The sequence below is a fragment of the Bombina bombina genome, chromosome 7, assembly GCF_027579735.1.
Source record: "Bombina bombina isolate aBomBom1 chromosome 7, aBomBom1.pri, whole genome shotgun sequence".
NCBI classification, from domain to species: Eukaryota; Metazoa; Chordata; class Amphibia; order Anura; family Bombinatoridae; genus Bombina; species Bombina bombina.
Window position 1 is genome coordinate 525,963,567 of NC_069505.1, and position 18,815 is coordinate 525,982,381.

General features: G+C 41.5%; 1 protein-coding gene across 1 annotated transcript in view; it reads left to right on the forward strand.

The window, feature by feature from the left end:
- Positions 1-17,494, forward strand: part of DHX34 (DExH-box helicase 34) — an 81,332-nt gene extending 63,838 nt beyond the window's left edge. Inside the window, 4 exon segments of the mRNA XM_053689501.1 lie at positions 14,601-14,777; positions 15,506-15,595; positions 15,598-15,640; positions 17,271-17,494. Of these exon segments, the coding sequence (XP_053545476.1) occupies positions 14,601-14,777; positions 15,506-15,595; positions 15,598-15,640; positions 17,271-17,413 (453 nt within the window). The 3' untranslated portion in view covers positions 17,414-17,494.
- Positions 17,495-18,815: the final 1,321 nt, after the last annotated feature.

Sequence of the window (18,815 nt, forward strand, 5' to 3'; positions counted from 1 at the left end):
ATTAAAAACAGGGGCACTTTCATTCATCAAAGCTTACAAAGCAGCTGCTTTGATTAAAAACTTACCTCTCTTCTTTGCACAGCCAGAGCAGCTTCCCCCACCCGGAGATTCTCTCTTCACACGTCAGCAATGACTAATCCAGCTTCCTTCGTGATTGCTGACGTGTGAAGAGAGGATCTCCGGGTGGGGGAAGCTGCTCTGGCTGTGAAAAAAACAAAGGTAAGTTTTTAATCAAAACGGCTGATTTGTTAACTTTGATAAATGAAAGTGCACCTGTTTTTAATAGTATTTTTAAATAACGGGCTTTCATTCATCAAAGTTTGCCTTCACTTTAAGAACCCTCTCCTCAAACAACTTACCCCTGATATCTTCATTTTAAAGACAAAAAATACACAAGGAAAATGTTTTTTCAGCTACTCCCAAGACAGCCCGTGGGCGGTATGGCCATTTAAAAGCATACTCCCTGCACCATTGAGCCAGCTGAGTGCTTACTCCATTATCTCCGCCAAGTAAAGAGGTTATACGCGTTCTTTCTATAGTCCAGAAAGTCCCAATATAAGCAATGTTCTTCTTCAGGACTGCAGTGCACGTGCGTAATTCCTAAATGCTTGGCTGGGAAACTGGAGCGCATACTTTGCTTGCTCAAAGGTCCAGTGCTATAGAGTTCGGCCGTCTATATGTACCTGTAAAATACATTTATCTTCTTGATCTTTTTAGTAAAATCAGCCTTTTTTATAAATCCTCTATCTTTCAGTGGTACGTCTGTTAAAGGGACATGAAACCCAAACCCACATTTTTTTCTTTCATTATTTAGATAGAGCATGCAAATTTAACCCCTTAACGACTGCGATGTACCCTGCCTGTAATAGTGCAAGACTGCTCTATTAGGCCCTCCCTCCTACAGGCTTGCTAAAATAACGCAGCCTCAAAATACACCCCCCACCACATCGAAAAGGGTTAAACAACTTTTCAATTGATTTCTATTATCTAATTTGCTTCATAGTCTTGATATCCTTTGTTGAAAAAAATATATATACGTAAGTTCAGTAGCTGCTGATTGGTGGCTGCTCATAGATGCCTTGTGTGATTGTCTCACCCATGTGCATTGCTATTTCTTCAACAAAGGATATCTGAAGAATGAAGCAAAGTAAATAACAGAAGTAAAGTTGTTTAAAATTGTATTCTCTACCTGAATCATGAAAGAAAAATTGTGGGTTTCATGTCCCTTTAAAGGGAAGGCTCTAAATGGTTATATTTGCTGTCCATTTAAAGGGACATAAAACTTTTTTTTCCCTTTTTTATTATTGAGCTAGAGCATACAATTTTCCAACGTCTATTATCAAATTTGCTTAGTTCTCCTGGTATTCTTTGTTGAAGAAACGGCAGTGCACTACTGGGAGCTAGCTGAACACATTGGGTGAGCCAATGACAAGAGGTATTTATGTGCAGCCACCAATCAGAAGCTAGCTCCCAGTAGTGCTTTGCTGCTCCAGATCCTACCTAGGTATGCTTTTTAACAAAGCATGCCGAGAGAACATAGCAAATTAGAAAATAGAAATAAACGGGAAAAGTTGTTTTAAAATTGCATGCTCTATCTGAATCATCAAAGAAAAACAAATCATGTTCGAAGCCTTAAAGGGAGGTGAAACCCAACATTATTTTTCATGACTCAGCTAGAGCATACGGTTTTAAATAACTTTCTATTTTACTTCTATTATCACATTGTCTTTGTTTTCTTGTTATCTTTTGTTGAAAAACAGGGAGGTAAGCTCAGGAATGTGCACGTGTCTGGAGCACTATTTCCTGTCATGCAGTGCTCCACACACCGACCTAGGTCACTCTTCAATAAAGACCTGGGAATAAAGCAAGTTTCATATTAGAACTTGGAAACTTTTTTTTTTAAAGTTGTATGCTCTGTCTGAATCACAAAATAAAATGTTTAAGTTTCAAATCCCTTTAAGGGCCTCATAAAAAATGTAGGACTATTAAACAAATAAATAATATATTTCCTAAAGATGTCGAGTATCACAGAGTTTAGGTTTGGTTCCAAGGGGTCACCCAAATGCGCACATTTTTTGTTCCACTTTTTCCTGGGGCCCCAACTAATGACACAAATTGTTATTTCTGCTTTTTCCCAGAGGCCGCAAAAACTAGTGCAGAGGACCATATATAGCTGCCCCGAGCCTCCGGTTGGCTATCCATGACATCAATCTTATTTTTTTTAATTTTTTTTTTATTTTTATTTTTTTTTAAATTAGATTCTTATTGGTTTTGTCAACAAATAACCAGTTTAACAAAAGAAAAGAAATCACAAAAGTGCGATCTGCGCACACAAAATCATAAAGTTCACAGCGCTGACCACAAACTCCAGGCATCTGATGCCTGAAGTGTGGGCTTCTGGAAATTGAGCTGCCTGGCAATTGTAGACCTTAATAGAGTTCTTTATTGTCCATATTCGCTCTCTGTAAGTGTTGGTCTTATCCTTGCCCAGGTATATCAGTTAAAGTGGAGCTATTACAAAGGATTGCAATTACATTGCTCTGAACCTACAATCATTTCTAAATTGAACCATAAGAAAGTATAAAGAGAAAATAAAGGGGAGGAGGGGGGGGGATAGGGAAAAGGGTGATATCCGACAGAGACATCCCTGAACTGTAGCTTGCAATAAGGTAGTGGAGCAATCGCAATCGACAGTGTATGAGGCAAAATATGTTCAGTAATGTGTTCATAGCCTCCCTATTCTAGTGGTGCATTTATCATGTGGGGGATCTTTTGTGTTTGCGTGTTAGTGATAGAATCCCAGTAGAATCGGACATCTGCATAAAATGCAGATTTACCTCTTTTAAAGTAGCCATATTCTTCACATGAAAGCATCTTGTCAGTATTTTGTAACCAGCTATCCTGTGAAGGTATTAAAGAGGACTTCCAGTGTAGGGCGATCAGTGTTTTGGCGCTATTGAGTCCTATTCGTATCAATGTCTTTCAAATTTTACAGTGGAGTGGGGGGGTCTCGTTTAGGAGGATCAATTTCTGGTTTAAAAGAAAGTCTGTCTCCGCTAGTTTCCCCAATATGGATTCTATTCCCTTCCAAAATGAGTGAAGTTTGGGGCATGACCACCACATATGTAATGTGGTGCCTCGCTCAGTGCAACCTCTCCAGCACGAGGGTGAGGAGGTAGGGTAAATGTTATTTAGCCTAACTGGTGTCAAGTACCAGCGCATAAGCACTTTGTAATTGAGTTCAATTACTTTAGGTGAGGTGGAGGAGATACGGGTGTTTCGATAAATTTGTAGCCATTGTTTAGCATCCATTTCTATGTCTAGTTCTTTATGCCATTTAGCTGCATATGGAGGGAGTGGAGGGGATTGTGCATTTTGGAGCATTCCTTTAGCAAGTGATAATGTACCTCTAGTAGTGCTCCCCATTAAGCATGTTTGCTCAAAAAGTGTCGGTAATCTAATAAGGTCTTCTTTATTGGGAGTAGTCTGTATAAAGTGTCGTAATTGTGCATATTTTAGCCATGGGGCAAAGGAGCTAAATAAAATTGGTGAGAGTTCCTCCCTGGGTTTTAGTTTGCCTTGTGTAAGCAGGAGTGCCATGGGGACAGAGTCTAATAGTTCAGTAATTGGTGTGTCTTTTCTCCTGTTTTCGTATCCCCCATCAGTTCTATGTTGGGAAAAATTGGGGTAAGAGGGGAAACAAGGGTGGACATGGCCGGTGTAGTTTTAATTAAGTGATCCCATGTGCTAAATATGTGCCGGTAAAGTGTGGATGATTGGCAAGCAGGGGTGCGCCTGGCTTTAGGGAGCCAGCATAGGGGGCCTGGGTTAGGGGATTTAAGTAGCTGGGAGTCAATCGCCACCCCATGCCTTAGAGTCCTTCTACAGTGCCAATCCAGGATTCTCTGCAATACTGATGCGTGATAATATAAGTTTAACTCTGGTAGGCCCAGTCCCCCATTTTGGAGGGATCTATACATTGTTCCTCGAGCTATCCTTGGGCGTGACCTTCCCCACACAAAAGTATTTATGGCTTTTTGAAGTTGTTGTATGAATGTCTTAGGAAGTGTGATTGGCATCGCTTGTAATATATATAAGATTTTGGGGAGTATTGTCATTTTGATTGATTGTATCCTGCCCCACCACGACAGGGGTTTTTCCTTCCAGGAGGATAGGGAGTGTTGTATAGAGTGTAGGAGGGGCCGGTAGTTTAGGGCAAACCATCTCGAGGAATTAGAGGATAGTATTATGCCTAAGTATTTTAGATGTGAATTTTGGATTTTAAATGGACATGATGGCATGAAAGCTGCGAAGGTACTGGCGGTCATTGAGATATTTAGGAGTTCGGACTTTGAATAATTGATATGGAAATGCGAGAATTTACTGAAATTATCAAATTCCAGGGTCAGGTTGGGTAGTGATATGTCAGGAAGAGTCAGTGGGACCAACACGTCATCTGCAAACATAGCTAGCTTATGGGAGTCTGGACCGATTGGGATGCCGTGTATTTCTGGATTTTTCCTGATATGACAAGCTAAGATCTCCATCGTAAGGACAAAGTCAATGGGTGATAGTGGACAACCCTGTCTAGTCCCGTTATTTATGTTAAAACTCTGTGATAGGACCCCATTTGCACGGACCTTTGCAGAGGGGCCATTATATAGATGGAAAATTCGTTTGATCATTAGTTCCCCAAACCCGAAGTGTTTTAGTGTACTATGCAGAAAAGGCCAGTTCAGCCTATCAAAAGCCTTCTCCGCATCAGTGGAGGCCAGGACGGCAGGGATCTGTTTTGTTTTAGCGTATTCCATTAAATGGAGAACCCGAATCGTATTGTCTCTGGCCTCCCTGAGCGGCACGAAGCCGGCCTGGTCTACATGCACCAAAGTTGGAAGTATTTTACTGATCCGGTTTGCCAGTATCTTGGCGTATATTTTTATATCCCCATTTAATAGGGAACTCTTGGGCATTGAGCTTTTTTTATTAGAACAATCTAGTGGCGGTTCCATAGCCACATTGCTATCTCCTGTCAGAATCTGTGTACCTTGTGTCACCTCTAGTAATGTTCTGATTAGCTTTTTGAAGAAACGAGCCTGGCCCGTGTTTGGTGCATAATATGTTGCAAAAGTGATTTGGCGGTTGTAGAGTGTGCCCACTAGGATCAAGAATCGTCCCTCATTGTCTGTGTGCTGCTGGCAGAGCTGAAAAGGGACACTATGTCTAAATAGTATACCCACTCCGTTCCGTTTAGCAGGGGCTGAATTAAAGTATCCTACTGGGAATTGTTTAGAGGAGCATTTCGGTATCATATGCTTGCAAAAATGGGTTTCTTGTAGGAAAATCACCTCTCCCTTATGTTTGTGAAACCAATTGAGGGCAATGGATTTTTTGGTGGGTGAATTTAGGCCTTTAACATTTTGGGAGATTAACAGAAGATCAGGGACCGCCATATGTGTTATGCATAATGATGTTTGCGTAATGTTGCTTGTATATCCTATAGAATGCTATGTTTAATGTGGAAGGGGTTACTACTGATTCAATGTAAGCGTGTACGAGTTGTATGTTATAGTACCTGAGCTTGGGTGTCTGTTGTTGGTACCTTTCAGTTTCGTCTCTGTCGGATAAAGGGTAGGAGGGAAAAGAGAAGTTGTATAGGGAGTAGCAATCCCCTCTAGTACGGGGATCCGCTAGAAGAAATAAAGAATGTAAGTAAAACAAATAAAACATTAACAATAACACAGCATACCTAACAATATAACAACAATACTTAAAACAGTATTTCGAACAAGATGGGGGGATCATAGTAAATAAAGGAAGTTGCCATGACGGAGCATTTCCTTTTGGAGCTTAAATGTGTTATAGGGGGGGGGCTAGCTAGGGGATGGATAGGGCTTGGCCAGTTAGCATCAATCTATTTTGATGTAATAATACAATTATCTAAATTTAGGTATAAAACATTTTCTATACATGTTACCAGATATTTCTAGGTTTCTGGCATATTATTATACCGGGTAATAAACATTTGTAAGGGTAACCAGTCTCTTAGCTCTTTATTTTCAGGTCGGTCCTTCTTCTTGTTGGGCTGCTTTCTGGTTCCCCTGGTTAGCTTTCCTGGAGACTCTTGTCCAGGCAAGTCTCTGTTGCTTCGGTGCCAGTGATGGTAGATTATCTCCTGACATTGGAGTGGGTGTCGAGCGTGTAGATGGAGGTGGAATTTTTAGGCTGTCACAAAATTGCTCGAGGTCGTCTGGGTGGCTATATGTGACAATCTGAGAGTTATGCAGTACTTTAATGCAGAAAGGGAAACCCCATCTGTAGGGTATTTTTAAGTCTTGCAGGTGTGTAGTGAGGTATCTCGCCTCTCTGCGTTTGGAGAGTGTGATGTTACTCAGATCCGCATATATTTGTACTGTATCTCCTTCGAACAGGATTTGGCGGGTTTTCCGCGAGGCTGTCATTATTTTCTCCTTGTCTTTGAAGTTTTGAAATCGCAGGATTATGTCTCTAGGCGGCTTATCGTCTGCCGGTTTCGCGCGTAGTGCCCGGTGGGCTCTGACTAGAGGGATGGCTGAAACGTCTTCTTGTAGGATGTGTTGGAACATCTGCTGCAGGTGTTGCTGGATTTGAGAGGTTGTAACTTTCTCTGAGATGCCTCTTATTCTTAGGTTCTTAGATTCTGCCGTCTCCCTCTGTTATCCAAATCCTCGACTTGGTTTTGAAGTTGCTGTATCATGTCATCATGCACTTGAAGAGTACGGTTCTGGAGTTCTGTAGTATTTGAAAATTGTTCCAAATCCTCTTCTGTCTGTAAAACTCTATCCCCCAAGTCTGAGAGATCTTTCCTGACTTCAGATAGTCCTTCTTTAATAAGTAATAATACTTGGGTGAAAAAGGATGCAAAGTCTGCCTTAGTCGGCAGATTTTGTATGTCCGCTTTAGTGAGGAGAGCAGGAGAGTCCACATCAGAGGTGGTTTGTTCAGTGTCTGTTGTATCAGCTGTAGCTGACATGGAGGATTCTAGAACTTTAAAGAAATTGTCCATTTTTGCATTGGAAGGTGCTAGGCTTTTAATATTTTTATCTGGCCTAGGTGTGCGTCTAGATGCCATTTCTGGCTTTGCAATATTAGTGTGTCTGGCGAGTTTCAATCTCCAAGCTATAATTTAGCTTAGTCACTTTGCAGTGTAAAGGTAGCACAGAGTATTTCAGTTCAGGATGGAGATATTTAGGAAATAAACAAATGTCCCATTTAGATGCGATGTAAAATGGTATCTTTACCAATTGTATGCTGTCAGTCTATGTCGATCTGTTTAAGCACAACTATTAGTGAAGTGGCTTGTAAACTTTTAAGCTTGTGTACTCCTATAGATCGATGTCGTTTTAAGCTGTTTAATGCGGTTTCTGTTAGGGATTGCTCACATGTTCAAAGATAGTACACCATAAGCAGCTGTTCGTCTCTGCACTTGCTTTAAGTGTTGTCTAAAGGGCTGTAGTTGCAGGGAATGTAATGTTTCTGCCCCAGTAGCTAATGATAGTCTGTCCGGTAAGGCCTAAATAGGTTTTGCTATTGATTGTATTGCACGGCCGTTTCCAGGTGTTAAATTGTGCTGGCGACAGGGCTACAGGTCATTTTCCTCACAGGGGGCAATCGATAGGTTGATGTGTGATCGCTGGAGCACCAAGTGCTTCACTCTTACCCCTTGTAGCAATGGCGCGTGTCTTTTTACTTTAGCGTGGGGTGCACTTAGGCCCTTTGTGCTCTGAGATCTGGTTCCGTCGCCAACCTTCTCAGTTTAGCGATCTGGGCATTGCATTCGGTGCTCCGGAACTTCGCTTGAGGCTAAGTTGCCTTTTCCAGTTTTATAGTGGCCTGGATGTCCCCTTAAAGTGCCGTGGAAAGAGCTCCTTTAACCGGAGCTAGAAATCATGCGGCCATCACAGACGTTGGCCGGCTCCGCCCCCCCAATCTTATTTTTTTTATTGATTAGTTTTTAAATAGAAAAAAAAAATTATTAGCCTTTCTAGAGGAAATATTTTACAGATATGAATGCAGTAATGATCTGGATAAAATGCAGGGCCGGAGTGAAAAATCAGACCAGTGCTAGAAAGTTGTATAGACAGATCCAGCCCAGGCCCCCGACTAGCCAATCTCACCCCCAGTATAAGCCCACATATAATTATAATACATGCACAAATGCAGCCAATCCTCCCCCCACCCCTAACAGTGGTGCCACTATACTGCTAACCTACTTGAGCTTCCTGTGCTCGTGAGCCCTGTATGCTGGCCGCTGTTGCCTCCAGCTCTGCTCCCTCCATGTCATGTGTGCTATGTCGCATGATATCCCCCGACTCCCCACAGTGCTGTTAAAGCAGAGCTATTGCCTCACTATGCGAACTTGAGCATCCTCAGCTGCTCACTGTGCTCTCTCTGCCATAAGCCCGGTTTGTCACCGGGATTTTACCCAGTATCCCGGCAGGCAATCCAGCCCTGGTAAAATGTCTGGTTTATATCCTGTTATTAATATTTGGGAAATTTACGTGTATTTAGTATTCTCTAGCAGTTAATAAAGAAAAGGTTTCTACGTAAATATAGATAAAAAAAGAAAATGAAGGAAAGGACATTACAGCTACCGTAGCGATCTCTGATTCATTTCTCCTACATTGGTGTGTCCGGTCCACGGCTTCATCCTTACTTGTGGGATATTCTCATTCCCTACAGGAAGTGGCAAAGAGAGCACAACAGCAGAGCTGTCCATATAGCTCCCCCTCTAGCTCCGCCCCCCCAGTCATTCTCTTTGCCGCTCTGAACAAGTAGCATCTCAACGGGGGTGGTAAAGAGTATGTGGTGTTAGTTGTAGTTTTTTATTTCTTCTATCAAGAGTTTGTTATTTTAAAATAGTGCTGGTTTGTACTATTTACTCTACAGCAGAAAGTGATGAAGATTTCTGTTGAGAGGAGTATGATTTTAGCACCAGTAACTAAAATCCATTGCTGTTCCCACGCAGGACTGTTGAAACCAGAGAACATCAGTTGGGGGGAGCAGTTTGCAGGCTTATCTGCTTAAGGTATGATCAGTCATTTTTCTAACAAGACCATGTAATGCTAGAAGACTGTCAGAAATTCCCTCTGGGATAGGTAAGCCATTTTTTCTTAAACTCTGTATAAAATGATGGCTTATATTTAGGGCTCTATGCTGGTTGACACTATTGTGGGCTTTAAAATCGATTGCTTTTTAGCATGTTTTCACTATAAATAAGGTGTTTTTGCAGACTTTAAAACACTTTTGAGGTTTAATTTCGGCCTGGCACTTATTTGGACACCTAAATCTAGTCAGAAAGGCCCCTGCACTCTGGAACGAAGAGGGAGGAGGACTCATTTTCAGGCCTCAATTGCGCAGTTGATTTTGCCTAGGCAGTCCATGCAGCTTCATGTGGGGCATCAGAAAGGACTCCAGAGAGGCTTATGTCCTACTAAAATAATCCCTAAGAAAGGTAAAGGCTACAGGGGAAGCTGGGCCTAGTACTGTAGTGTGTTAACCGGTTAATAACTGTTATTAGCTCCGGTTTGGGCATTAAGGGGTTAATTGGTCTGAATTTGTGTGCAATCTTTTCAAAGCATTAAGGCTCTGTGGTGAAAATTTCATTAAAATCTGATGTTTATTTCATGGTTTTTTGATGTTTCAGTAATAATGTATGCGCTTTTGTTATTTAAAGAGACAGTAACGTTTTTGTCAAAAATAATTTTTATTGCATTGTAGTTCTGTTTAAGCCTGTCAAACATGTCTGAATCTTCAGATAGACTATGTTCTGTATGTCCAAAGGCCAAGGTGGTTCCCCCATTAAATTTATGTGTGCAGTGTGCCGTAGCGTCCAACCAGCTTAAGGACAGTACAATCACACTTAAAAATATAGCCCAAGATGATTCTTTAGCTGAAGGTAGTGAAGATAGCTTGCTTTCCTCTCCTTCTGTGTCAACACCAGCTATGCCCGCGCAGGCGATGCCCAGTACATCTAGCGCACCAATTGCGATTACTATGCAACAATTAGCATTTTTTATCCAAACTGCCAGCCTTTCCTAGGAAGCGTGATTGCTCAGTTTTAAACACAGACAATGAGCAAGCAGACGCAGAGGATAATTTATCTGTAGTGCCCTCACATCAAGCTGACTTGGCTGTGAGGGAGGGCCTGTCTGAGGGAGAAATTTCTGACAGGAAAAGTTTCTCAGCAGGCAGAGCCTGATACCATAACATTTAAATTTAAGCTAGAACACCTCCGTCCCCTACTTAAGGAGGTCCTAGCTGCACTTGATGATTGCGATTTCCTAGAGGTCCCAGTACACACTGATGCGTTTGCGATACCTAAGATGGCGGATATAGTGACTAAGGAGTGGGAGAAGCCAGGTGTTCCTTTTGTTCCCCCTCCTATATTTAAGAAAATGTTCGCCTTTGTTGACCCCAGAAGGGATGGCTGACGGTCCCTAAGGTAGAGTGGGCAGTTTCAACGTTAGCTAAGCGCACAACTATTCCAATAGAGGACAGTTGCGCTTTCAAAAATCCTATGGATAAAAAATTAGAAGGATTGCTTAATAAAATTTTTTGTTCAGCAAGGTTTCCTTCTTCAACCAATTTCGTACATTATTCCTGTCACCACGGCGGCGTCTTTTTGGTTCGATGAACTAGAAAATTCGCTCCAGAAGGAGACTCCATATGATGAAGTCATGGACAGAATTCACGCACTGAAGTTGGCTAATTCCTTTATTTTAGATGCCGCTTTTCAATTAGCTAAATTAGCGGCGAAAAATTCAGGTTTTGCAATAGTGGCATGCAGGGCGCTTTGGCTAAAATCTTGGTCGGCGGATGTGTCGTCCAAAACAAAATTGCTTACTATTCCTTTCAAGGGTAAGACCCTATTCGGGCCAGAATTGAAAGAGATTATTTCAGACATCACTGGGGGAAAGGGCCATGCCCTTCCACAGGATAGACCTTTCAAAGCAAAAAATAAGTCTAATTTTCGTTCCTTTCGCAATTTCAGGAACGGACCGGCTCCTAGCTCTACAGCCTCTAGACAAGAGGATAACACTTCCCAGCCCAAACCAGCATGGAAACCATTGCAAGGCTGGAACAAGGGGAAACAGGCCAAGAAGGCTGCTGCTGCTACCAAATCAGCATGAAAGGATAGCCCCCGATCCGGGACCGTATCTGGTAGGGGGCAGACTCTCTCTCTTTGCTCAGGCTTGGGCAAGAGATGTCCTAGACCCCTGGGCTTTAGAGATTGTCTCTCAGGGGTATCTCCTAGAATTCAAGGACCTTCCTCCAAAGGGAAGGTTTCACATGTCTCGCTTGTCTTTAGACCAGACAAAGAGACGGGCATTCTTACATTGCGTAGAAAACCTTTTAAAAATGGAAGTGATACACCCAGTTCCAAAAGCAGAACAAGGACTGGGTTTTTACTCAAACCTGTTTGTAGTTCCCAAAAAGGAGGGAACGTTCAGGCCAATTCTGGACTTAAAGATCCTAAACAAATTCCTCAGAGTTCCATCATTCAAAATGGAAACAATTCGAACAATTTTACCAATGATCCAGGAGGGTCAATACATGACTACCGTGGACCTAAAGGATGCATACCTGCATATTCCGATCCACAAAGTTCACCAAGAATTTTTACAAAGGTGTTAGGATCCCTTCTAGCAGTGCTAAGGCCAAGGGGCATTGCGGTAGCACCTTACCTAGACAACATCTTAATTCAGGCGTCGTCCTTCCACAAAGCGAAGGCTCATACGGATATTGTTCTAGCCTTTCTAAGGTCTAACGGGTGGAGGGTGAACGTCGAAAAAAGTTCTCTGTCCCCGGTCACAAGGGTTCCCTTCCTGGGAACAATAATAGACTGGGTAGAAATGAAAATCTTTCTGACGGAGGTCAGGAAGTCAAAACTTTCAAATGCTTGTCGAGTTCTTCATGCCATTCCTCAGCCTTCTGTGGCTCAGTGCATGGAGGTAATCGGTCTAATGGTTGCGGCAATGGACATAGTCCCTTTTGCCAGAATTCATCCAAGACCATTGCAACTGTGCATGCTCAAGCAGTGGAATGGGGATTATGCAGATTTGTCTCCCCAGATACAAATGGACCAGAAAACCAGAGACTCGCTCCTCTGGTGGTTGTCTCAGGATCACCTGTCCCAGGGAATGAGTTTCTGCAGACCAGAGTGGATCATTGTCACGACCGACGCCAGTCTCTTAGGATGGGGCGCGGTCTGGGACTCCCTGAAAGCTCAGGGTCTATGGTCTCGGGAAGAATCTCTTCTCCCGATAAACATTTTGGAACTGAGAGCGATATTCAATGCCCTCCTGGCTTGGCCTCAACTAGCGGAGGCCAAATTCATAAGATTTCAGTCGGACATCATGACGACTGTAGCGTACATCAATCATCAGGGAGGAACAAAGAGTTCCCTGGCGATGAGAGAAGTATCCAAGATCATCAAATGGGCGGAGGATCACTCCTGCCATCTACCTGCAATTCACATCCCAGGAGTAGACAACTGGGAGGCGGATTATTTGAGTCGTCAGACTTTCCATCCGGGGGAGTGGGAACTTCACCCGGAGGTCTTTGCCCAGTTAACTCAACTATGGGGCATTCCAGATCTGGATCTGATGGCGTCTCGTCAGAACTCCAAGGTTCCACGCTACGGGTCCAGGTCCAGGGATCCCAAGGCGACATTGGTAGATGCATTAGTGGCGCCTTGGTCATTCAATCTAGCGTATGTCTTTCCACCGTTTCCTCTACTCCCCAGGCGGCTCCACCATGGAAGCTACCATTGAGACAGGACCTTCTAGTGCAAGGTCCATTCGAACATCCAAACCTAGTTTCTCTGCAGCTGACTGCTTGGAGATTGAACGCTTGATTCTATCTAAGCGTGGGTTTTCGGAATCAGTTATATATACTCTGGTTCAGGCTAGAAAGCCTGTAACCAGGAGAATTTACCATAAGATATGGCAGAAATATCTCTATTGGTGCGAATCCAAGGGTTACTCATGGAGTAAAATTAGAATTCCAAGGTTTATTTCCTTTCTCCAAGAAGGTTTGGAGAAAGGTCTGTCAGCTAGTTCTTTAAAGGGACAGATATCTGCTCTGTCTGTCTTGTTACACAAACGTCTGGCAGCCGTGCCAGATGTTCAGGCATTCGTACAGGCGTTGGTCAGAATTAAGCCTGTCTACAGACCTGTGACTCCTCCATGGAGTCTAAATTTAGTTCTTTCAGTTCTTCAAGGGGTTCCGTTTGAACCTTTACATTCCATAGATATTAAGTTACTATCTTGGAAAGTTTTCTTTTTGGTTGCTATTTCTTCTGCTAGAAGAGTTTCTGAATTGTCTGCTTTGCAGTGTAATTCACCCTATCTGGTGTTCCATACAGATAAGATCGTTTTACGTACCAAACCTGGTTTTCTTCCAAAGGTGGTTTCCAATAGGAATATTAACAAGGAAATAGTTGTTCCTTCTCTGTGTCCTAATTCAGTTTCTAAAAAGGAACGTTTGTTACACAATCTAGATGTGGTTCGTGCTTTAAAATTCCTTCTAGACGCAACAAAGGATTTCAGAAAGACATCTTCATTGTTTGTCGTCTATTCTGGTAAGAGGAGAGGTCAGAAAGCTACTGCTACCTCTCTTTCCTTCTGGTTAAAAAGCATCATCCGATTGGCTTATGAGACTGCTGGACGGCAGCCTCCTGAACGAATTACTGCTCATTCTACTAGAGCTGTGGCTTCCACATGGGCCTTCAAGAATGAGGCTTCTGTTGAACAGATCTGTAAGGCAGCGACATGGTCTTCTCTGCATACTTTTGCCAAATTTTACAAATTCGATACTTATGCATCTTCGGAGGCTATTTTTGGGAGAAAGGTTTTACAAGCAGTAGTGCCTTCCGTTTAGGTTACCTGACTTGCTCCCTCCCTTCATCCGTGTCCTAAAGCTTTGGTATTGGTTCCCACAAGTAAGGATGAAGCCGTGGACCGGACACACCAATGTAGGAGAAAACAGAATTTATGTTTACCTGATAAATTTCTTTCTCCTACTGTGTGTCCGGTCCACGGCCCTCCCTGGCTTTTAGTCAGGTTTAAAATTTTTGTTTTTGTACACTACAGTCACCACTGCACCCTATGGTTCTCCTTTTTCTCCTGACCGTCGGTCGAATGACTGGGGGGCGGAGCTAGAGGGGGAGCTATATGGACAGCTCTGCTGTTGTGCTCTCTTTGCCACTTCCTGTAGGGAATGAGAATATCCCACAAGTAAGGATGAAGCCGTGGACCGGACACACCGTAGGAGAAAGAAATTTATCAGGTAAACATAAATTCTGTTTTTCGGCATTTTGGTTTTAAATAAAAAAATGCAGAAAAGAAGAGCAACACTTAAATCAGAACAAACATGCATGGGCACATCTTTACTTAAAAAAAATCTCCAACATTTCTGAGATGCAAGTCAGTTTTTTTTTGTTAATGATTTTGCAAATATGGAGGCTGAGTTATCCAATAGCCATCACAACTTCCAATGGACAGGGCAGGCTAATCCCAATGACCTTTTCTTGTTCCACAGTGATGCCTTTTATCTTGCAGGTTGTGTACAGCTTAAGACGGCTGGCTGGGCTAGAGACACAAAATTTATATGTAGGACCACAGGCAGACGGCTCCGCTCCCAGCATGCCTGGCGTGTTTGGTAGTCAGGATATGAAACCGAATACTGTGAAAGGAGGATACAGCGTGACCAACTTCCTCACCTATAACTGCCTGACCGTAAGAGTGAAAAAAATATCTGAATTATTACTCACACAGACTCTCATTCTTTTAATGGCACAGTAAATCAAAATAAAACTTTCATAATTCAGACAAAGAATGTGATTTTTAACAACTTTCCAACTAATTTCTGTTATCCAATTTGCCTTGTTCTCTTGGTATCCTTTTGTCTAAGTGTAAGTCTAGGGAGGCTATTGGAACCTAGCTGAACACACCGGGGTAGATTTAACAAGCAGCTGTTGCTCCTTAACTCGTCCCCCACCTCTGATACGATCGGAATGATTGACAACCCCTGCAAGCGGCCGATTGGCCGTGAATGTGCAGGGGGCAGCATTGCACAAGCATTTCACTGAAAATGCTTGTGCAATGTTAAATGCTGACAGCGTATGCTGTCGGCCTTTAGCAATGTCGAGCGGACATGATTCGCTACAGTGGATCATGTCCGCCCGGCACTTAATTAATCTACTCCATCTTGTCAACCAATGACAAGAGACAATGTATGCAACCACCAATCACCAGCTTTCTCCCTCTGTGTTGCTGCTCTTGAAGCATCCCTAAATGCAGTTTTCAACAAAGAATACCAAGAGTACAAAGCAAATTTGATAAGAGAATTGAATTGGAAAGTTGTTTTAAAATTTGCATGTTCTACCGTATCTAAAAACTGAAACATTTTGATTTCACCATCCGTTTAATTCTCATGCTAACATCATTTTTTTTTCTGACCTTAGAATGATACGGATTTGTACAGCGACTGCCTGCGCACTTTCTGGACCTGCCCTCGCTGTGGACTGTATATGCCGTTTACCCCCCATAGAGCGGCATGAGCCACCAAAACAGCTGCCAGGATGAGACGGACACAGCAGGTAGACATTATATGTCGTCTATCAGGATTTGTGCTTTATACTTCTGATTTTTACATTGTTCTATAAATAACGTGTAATTAGTTTCTGATCTGCTGCAACCTATAATTTGTGTTACTTTTTTTGTCTTTTGTTGCTATGTGATCATGTGATTTATAGATAATGCGCAATTTCACAGCAGGGCCACCATTGCTCTCTGCAAAGCGAGATAGTCTCCGCAGAGAGGTTAGGTTGTTTTTTTTTGTGACATCAAAACTCATTGTGTATCATGCATTTAAAGGGACAATAAACTATAAAATACTTATACATAGTAAAACAACTTTTTAATATGCTAAAGGACCACTCAGTGCAGTAGAATTGTATAATTAACATGGGAATAATAAAAAAACAATGCAATAACACCTACTCTGAATTTCAAGTAGTAGATTTTTTTTTCTGACTAAAGTATTTTTTCTCATTTTCCGGACCCCTGTATCATGTGACAGACATCAGCCAATCACAGACTAGTATACGTATACCCTGTGAGCTTGTGCACATGCTCAGTAGGATCTTGTTCCCCAGAAAGTGTGAATATAAAAAGACTGAGCAAAATTCTATAATGGAAGTAAACTGGAAAATGTCTTAAAACTGCTGCTCTATCTAAATCATAAAATTCTATTTTGACTTGAGTGTCCCTTTTAATTACTTATTTTGCTCCCTGAAATTTAAAGGGACATGAAACACATTTTTTTAATTTCATGATTCAGATGGAGTATGTGATTTATAAATAACTTTCCAATGTATTTATAATGTCCAATTTATTTTGTTCCCTTTGTTGGAAAGTATACCTAGGTAGGCTCAGATGGTGCTGATTGGTGGCTGCACATACTGTATATGCCTTTTGTCATTGGCTGTCAGCTAAGTCCCAGTAGTGCAATGCGCTTTTACGTAGGAACCTTCTTACAGGCTCGGCCAATCCGGAGATCCTCTGTCGCTCAACACCAAGTTAACAATGAACAATTTAACGCTTTGCGCATACGCAATGTGTATTCTTTATCTGGAGCGCACTGAGGCTCTGACATGTGGGGCGGGTGGGACCGCTATACACATCGCTTCTGTGTCTTGTAGATAGAATAAGCTGGCGGAGTGAAATAGTGCTACGGGAATGAAAATATAAACTTAAGTTTTAGATAAAGTAAGTATATATGACCTAAAATGTAATAGTGTATATATTATAAAAAGTATACAGAGTGTAATTATAATAATCAAAATACACAAAGTTTATCATCACTTAAAGCCAAACAATGGAGATTTATTTAAGGCATTGACAGTGGTATCTTTTGTCATCTCCAGAATTAAAGCGATGGTAAATTCTCTCCCCTTTATAAAATCAGATTCGGTATGTTAGTGATATTTTAGATAGAGTTTAATTCATCAGATGTAATTAAGTTACGCTGTAACTTTAGCAATTAAATATCCCTTTTTCAGTTCTTTTCTTTCTTGAGAAGATTCCAGAGCTCCTTTCACAGATATGTGGGTTTGTGGAAATTGCTTTCTAGGTTCAATTTATTTTTTTATTTTTTTAAAAAAAAAAGTCTCTAGTGATCGTCTGAGAAATAAACTCAAATTAACTGAACTTTTGTTTTTTTTACAGATGGGGAAGAGCAGGAGGGTGTAACGTCATCTGTGACTGCTTTACACAGGACCTATCACTGTGACATATGTCAGAAGGACTTAACGTTAACATCTACAGAGATTCTGAAGCATAAGAGGCAGCATCTCAGCAGCGCAACTTGAAGAATAACACAATATTTATTTACGTTCACAGGCATGTTGCAATTGACGAAGGTTTGCAATAAATGTCATCTTTTTTTTTAAGTGTTTGTTTTTTTATTAAATGGCAGTATATGATGATGGTGATCATTTTTTAGAAAATGGGACACTATTTAGCAGCTATTGTTGGACCTGCTACCAAATGATAAACAATCTCTCAGCAAATGTAGTGAACATTTGCTCATACTTTTTTACTCTTACTATTGACCATTTGGTGTTCATATCCAAAGATATGCTTATTTAGGAGTGCTTTCATTATCCTGACTATTGGTTTCTTCAGGGTATCTTTACTGCAGGGTACTGGGTTCTTCACATGACTTGTCACTGCAGGAAATTGGCACCTTTTAAATTAGAGGAGTCTTTGCGTTAAATATTGCCTTAATTGATGTCAGAGTCCAAAGATGGACTTCTTTTTAGGGTATCTTTCATTATAATACTCTTCAGGATATCGATTACTTCTGGACATTGATTGTATCCTCCAGAGGACCCGTCAACACAGCGTCCAAAGAGCAGGTTCCTGACAGTGCATCTGTCTTTGCATACCCTATTAGTTTCAGTAACAATTTAAACATTGTTACCCTTTTTTTTTCATGCGCAAATGTTCAGCTTGTTTAGTTGTTGCTTTTTTTCTTATGCATGATAGAAATTTTGTTAAATGTTATGCCTTTTTAACTCTATCATATGACTTCTGCTTTACAACCTCTACGCCACCTCTGAGGTGACTGACAGGTCCTGCTCCCATGCAATTGGTTGCAGTAGATCAATGGATCGGCCCTGCTCAATATTACATGCTGGAAGCAGAAGTACAGTGTATGCTTCTATTTGTAAAGAAGTCGGAAGGACAGTTTCCTAAGTCGGGAACCTTGTTTCACTGCTGAATAGTTCATGGAGCCCATTATAAAAGAAATACAGGGCAACATTCTTATGTATATCAGATGAGGATAGTCTGCAAAGTCATCTTCCCAACACCTTGGTCTGACATAAATACATCCATAAAGTATCTTTAGTTTGTGCTTCTTTGAACAGAATTTAAAGGGATATAAAACCAAAAATGTTTCTTTCGTGATTCAGATAGAGCAGGCAATTTTAAGCAACTTTCTAATTTATTCCTATTAACATTTTTTTTGTTCTCTTGGTATCTTTATTAGAAAAGGCAGGAATGTAAGCTTATGAGCCGGCATCTTTTTGGTTCAGCACCTGGGTAGAGCTTGCTTGATTGGTGGCTAAATGTATTGCTACCCAGGGTTCTGAACCAAAAATGGGCCAGCTCCTAAGCTTATATTCCTGCTTTTCAAATAAAGATACCAAGAGAACGAAGAAAAATTAAAAATATTTTTCCCTTTAATATTTACAACAGGGCATATTT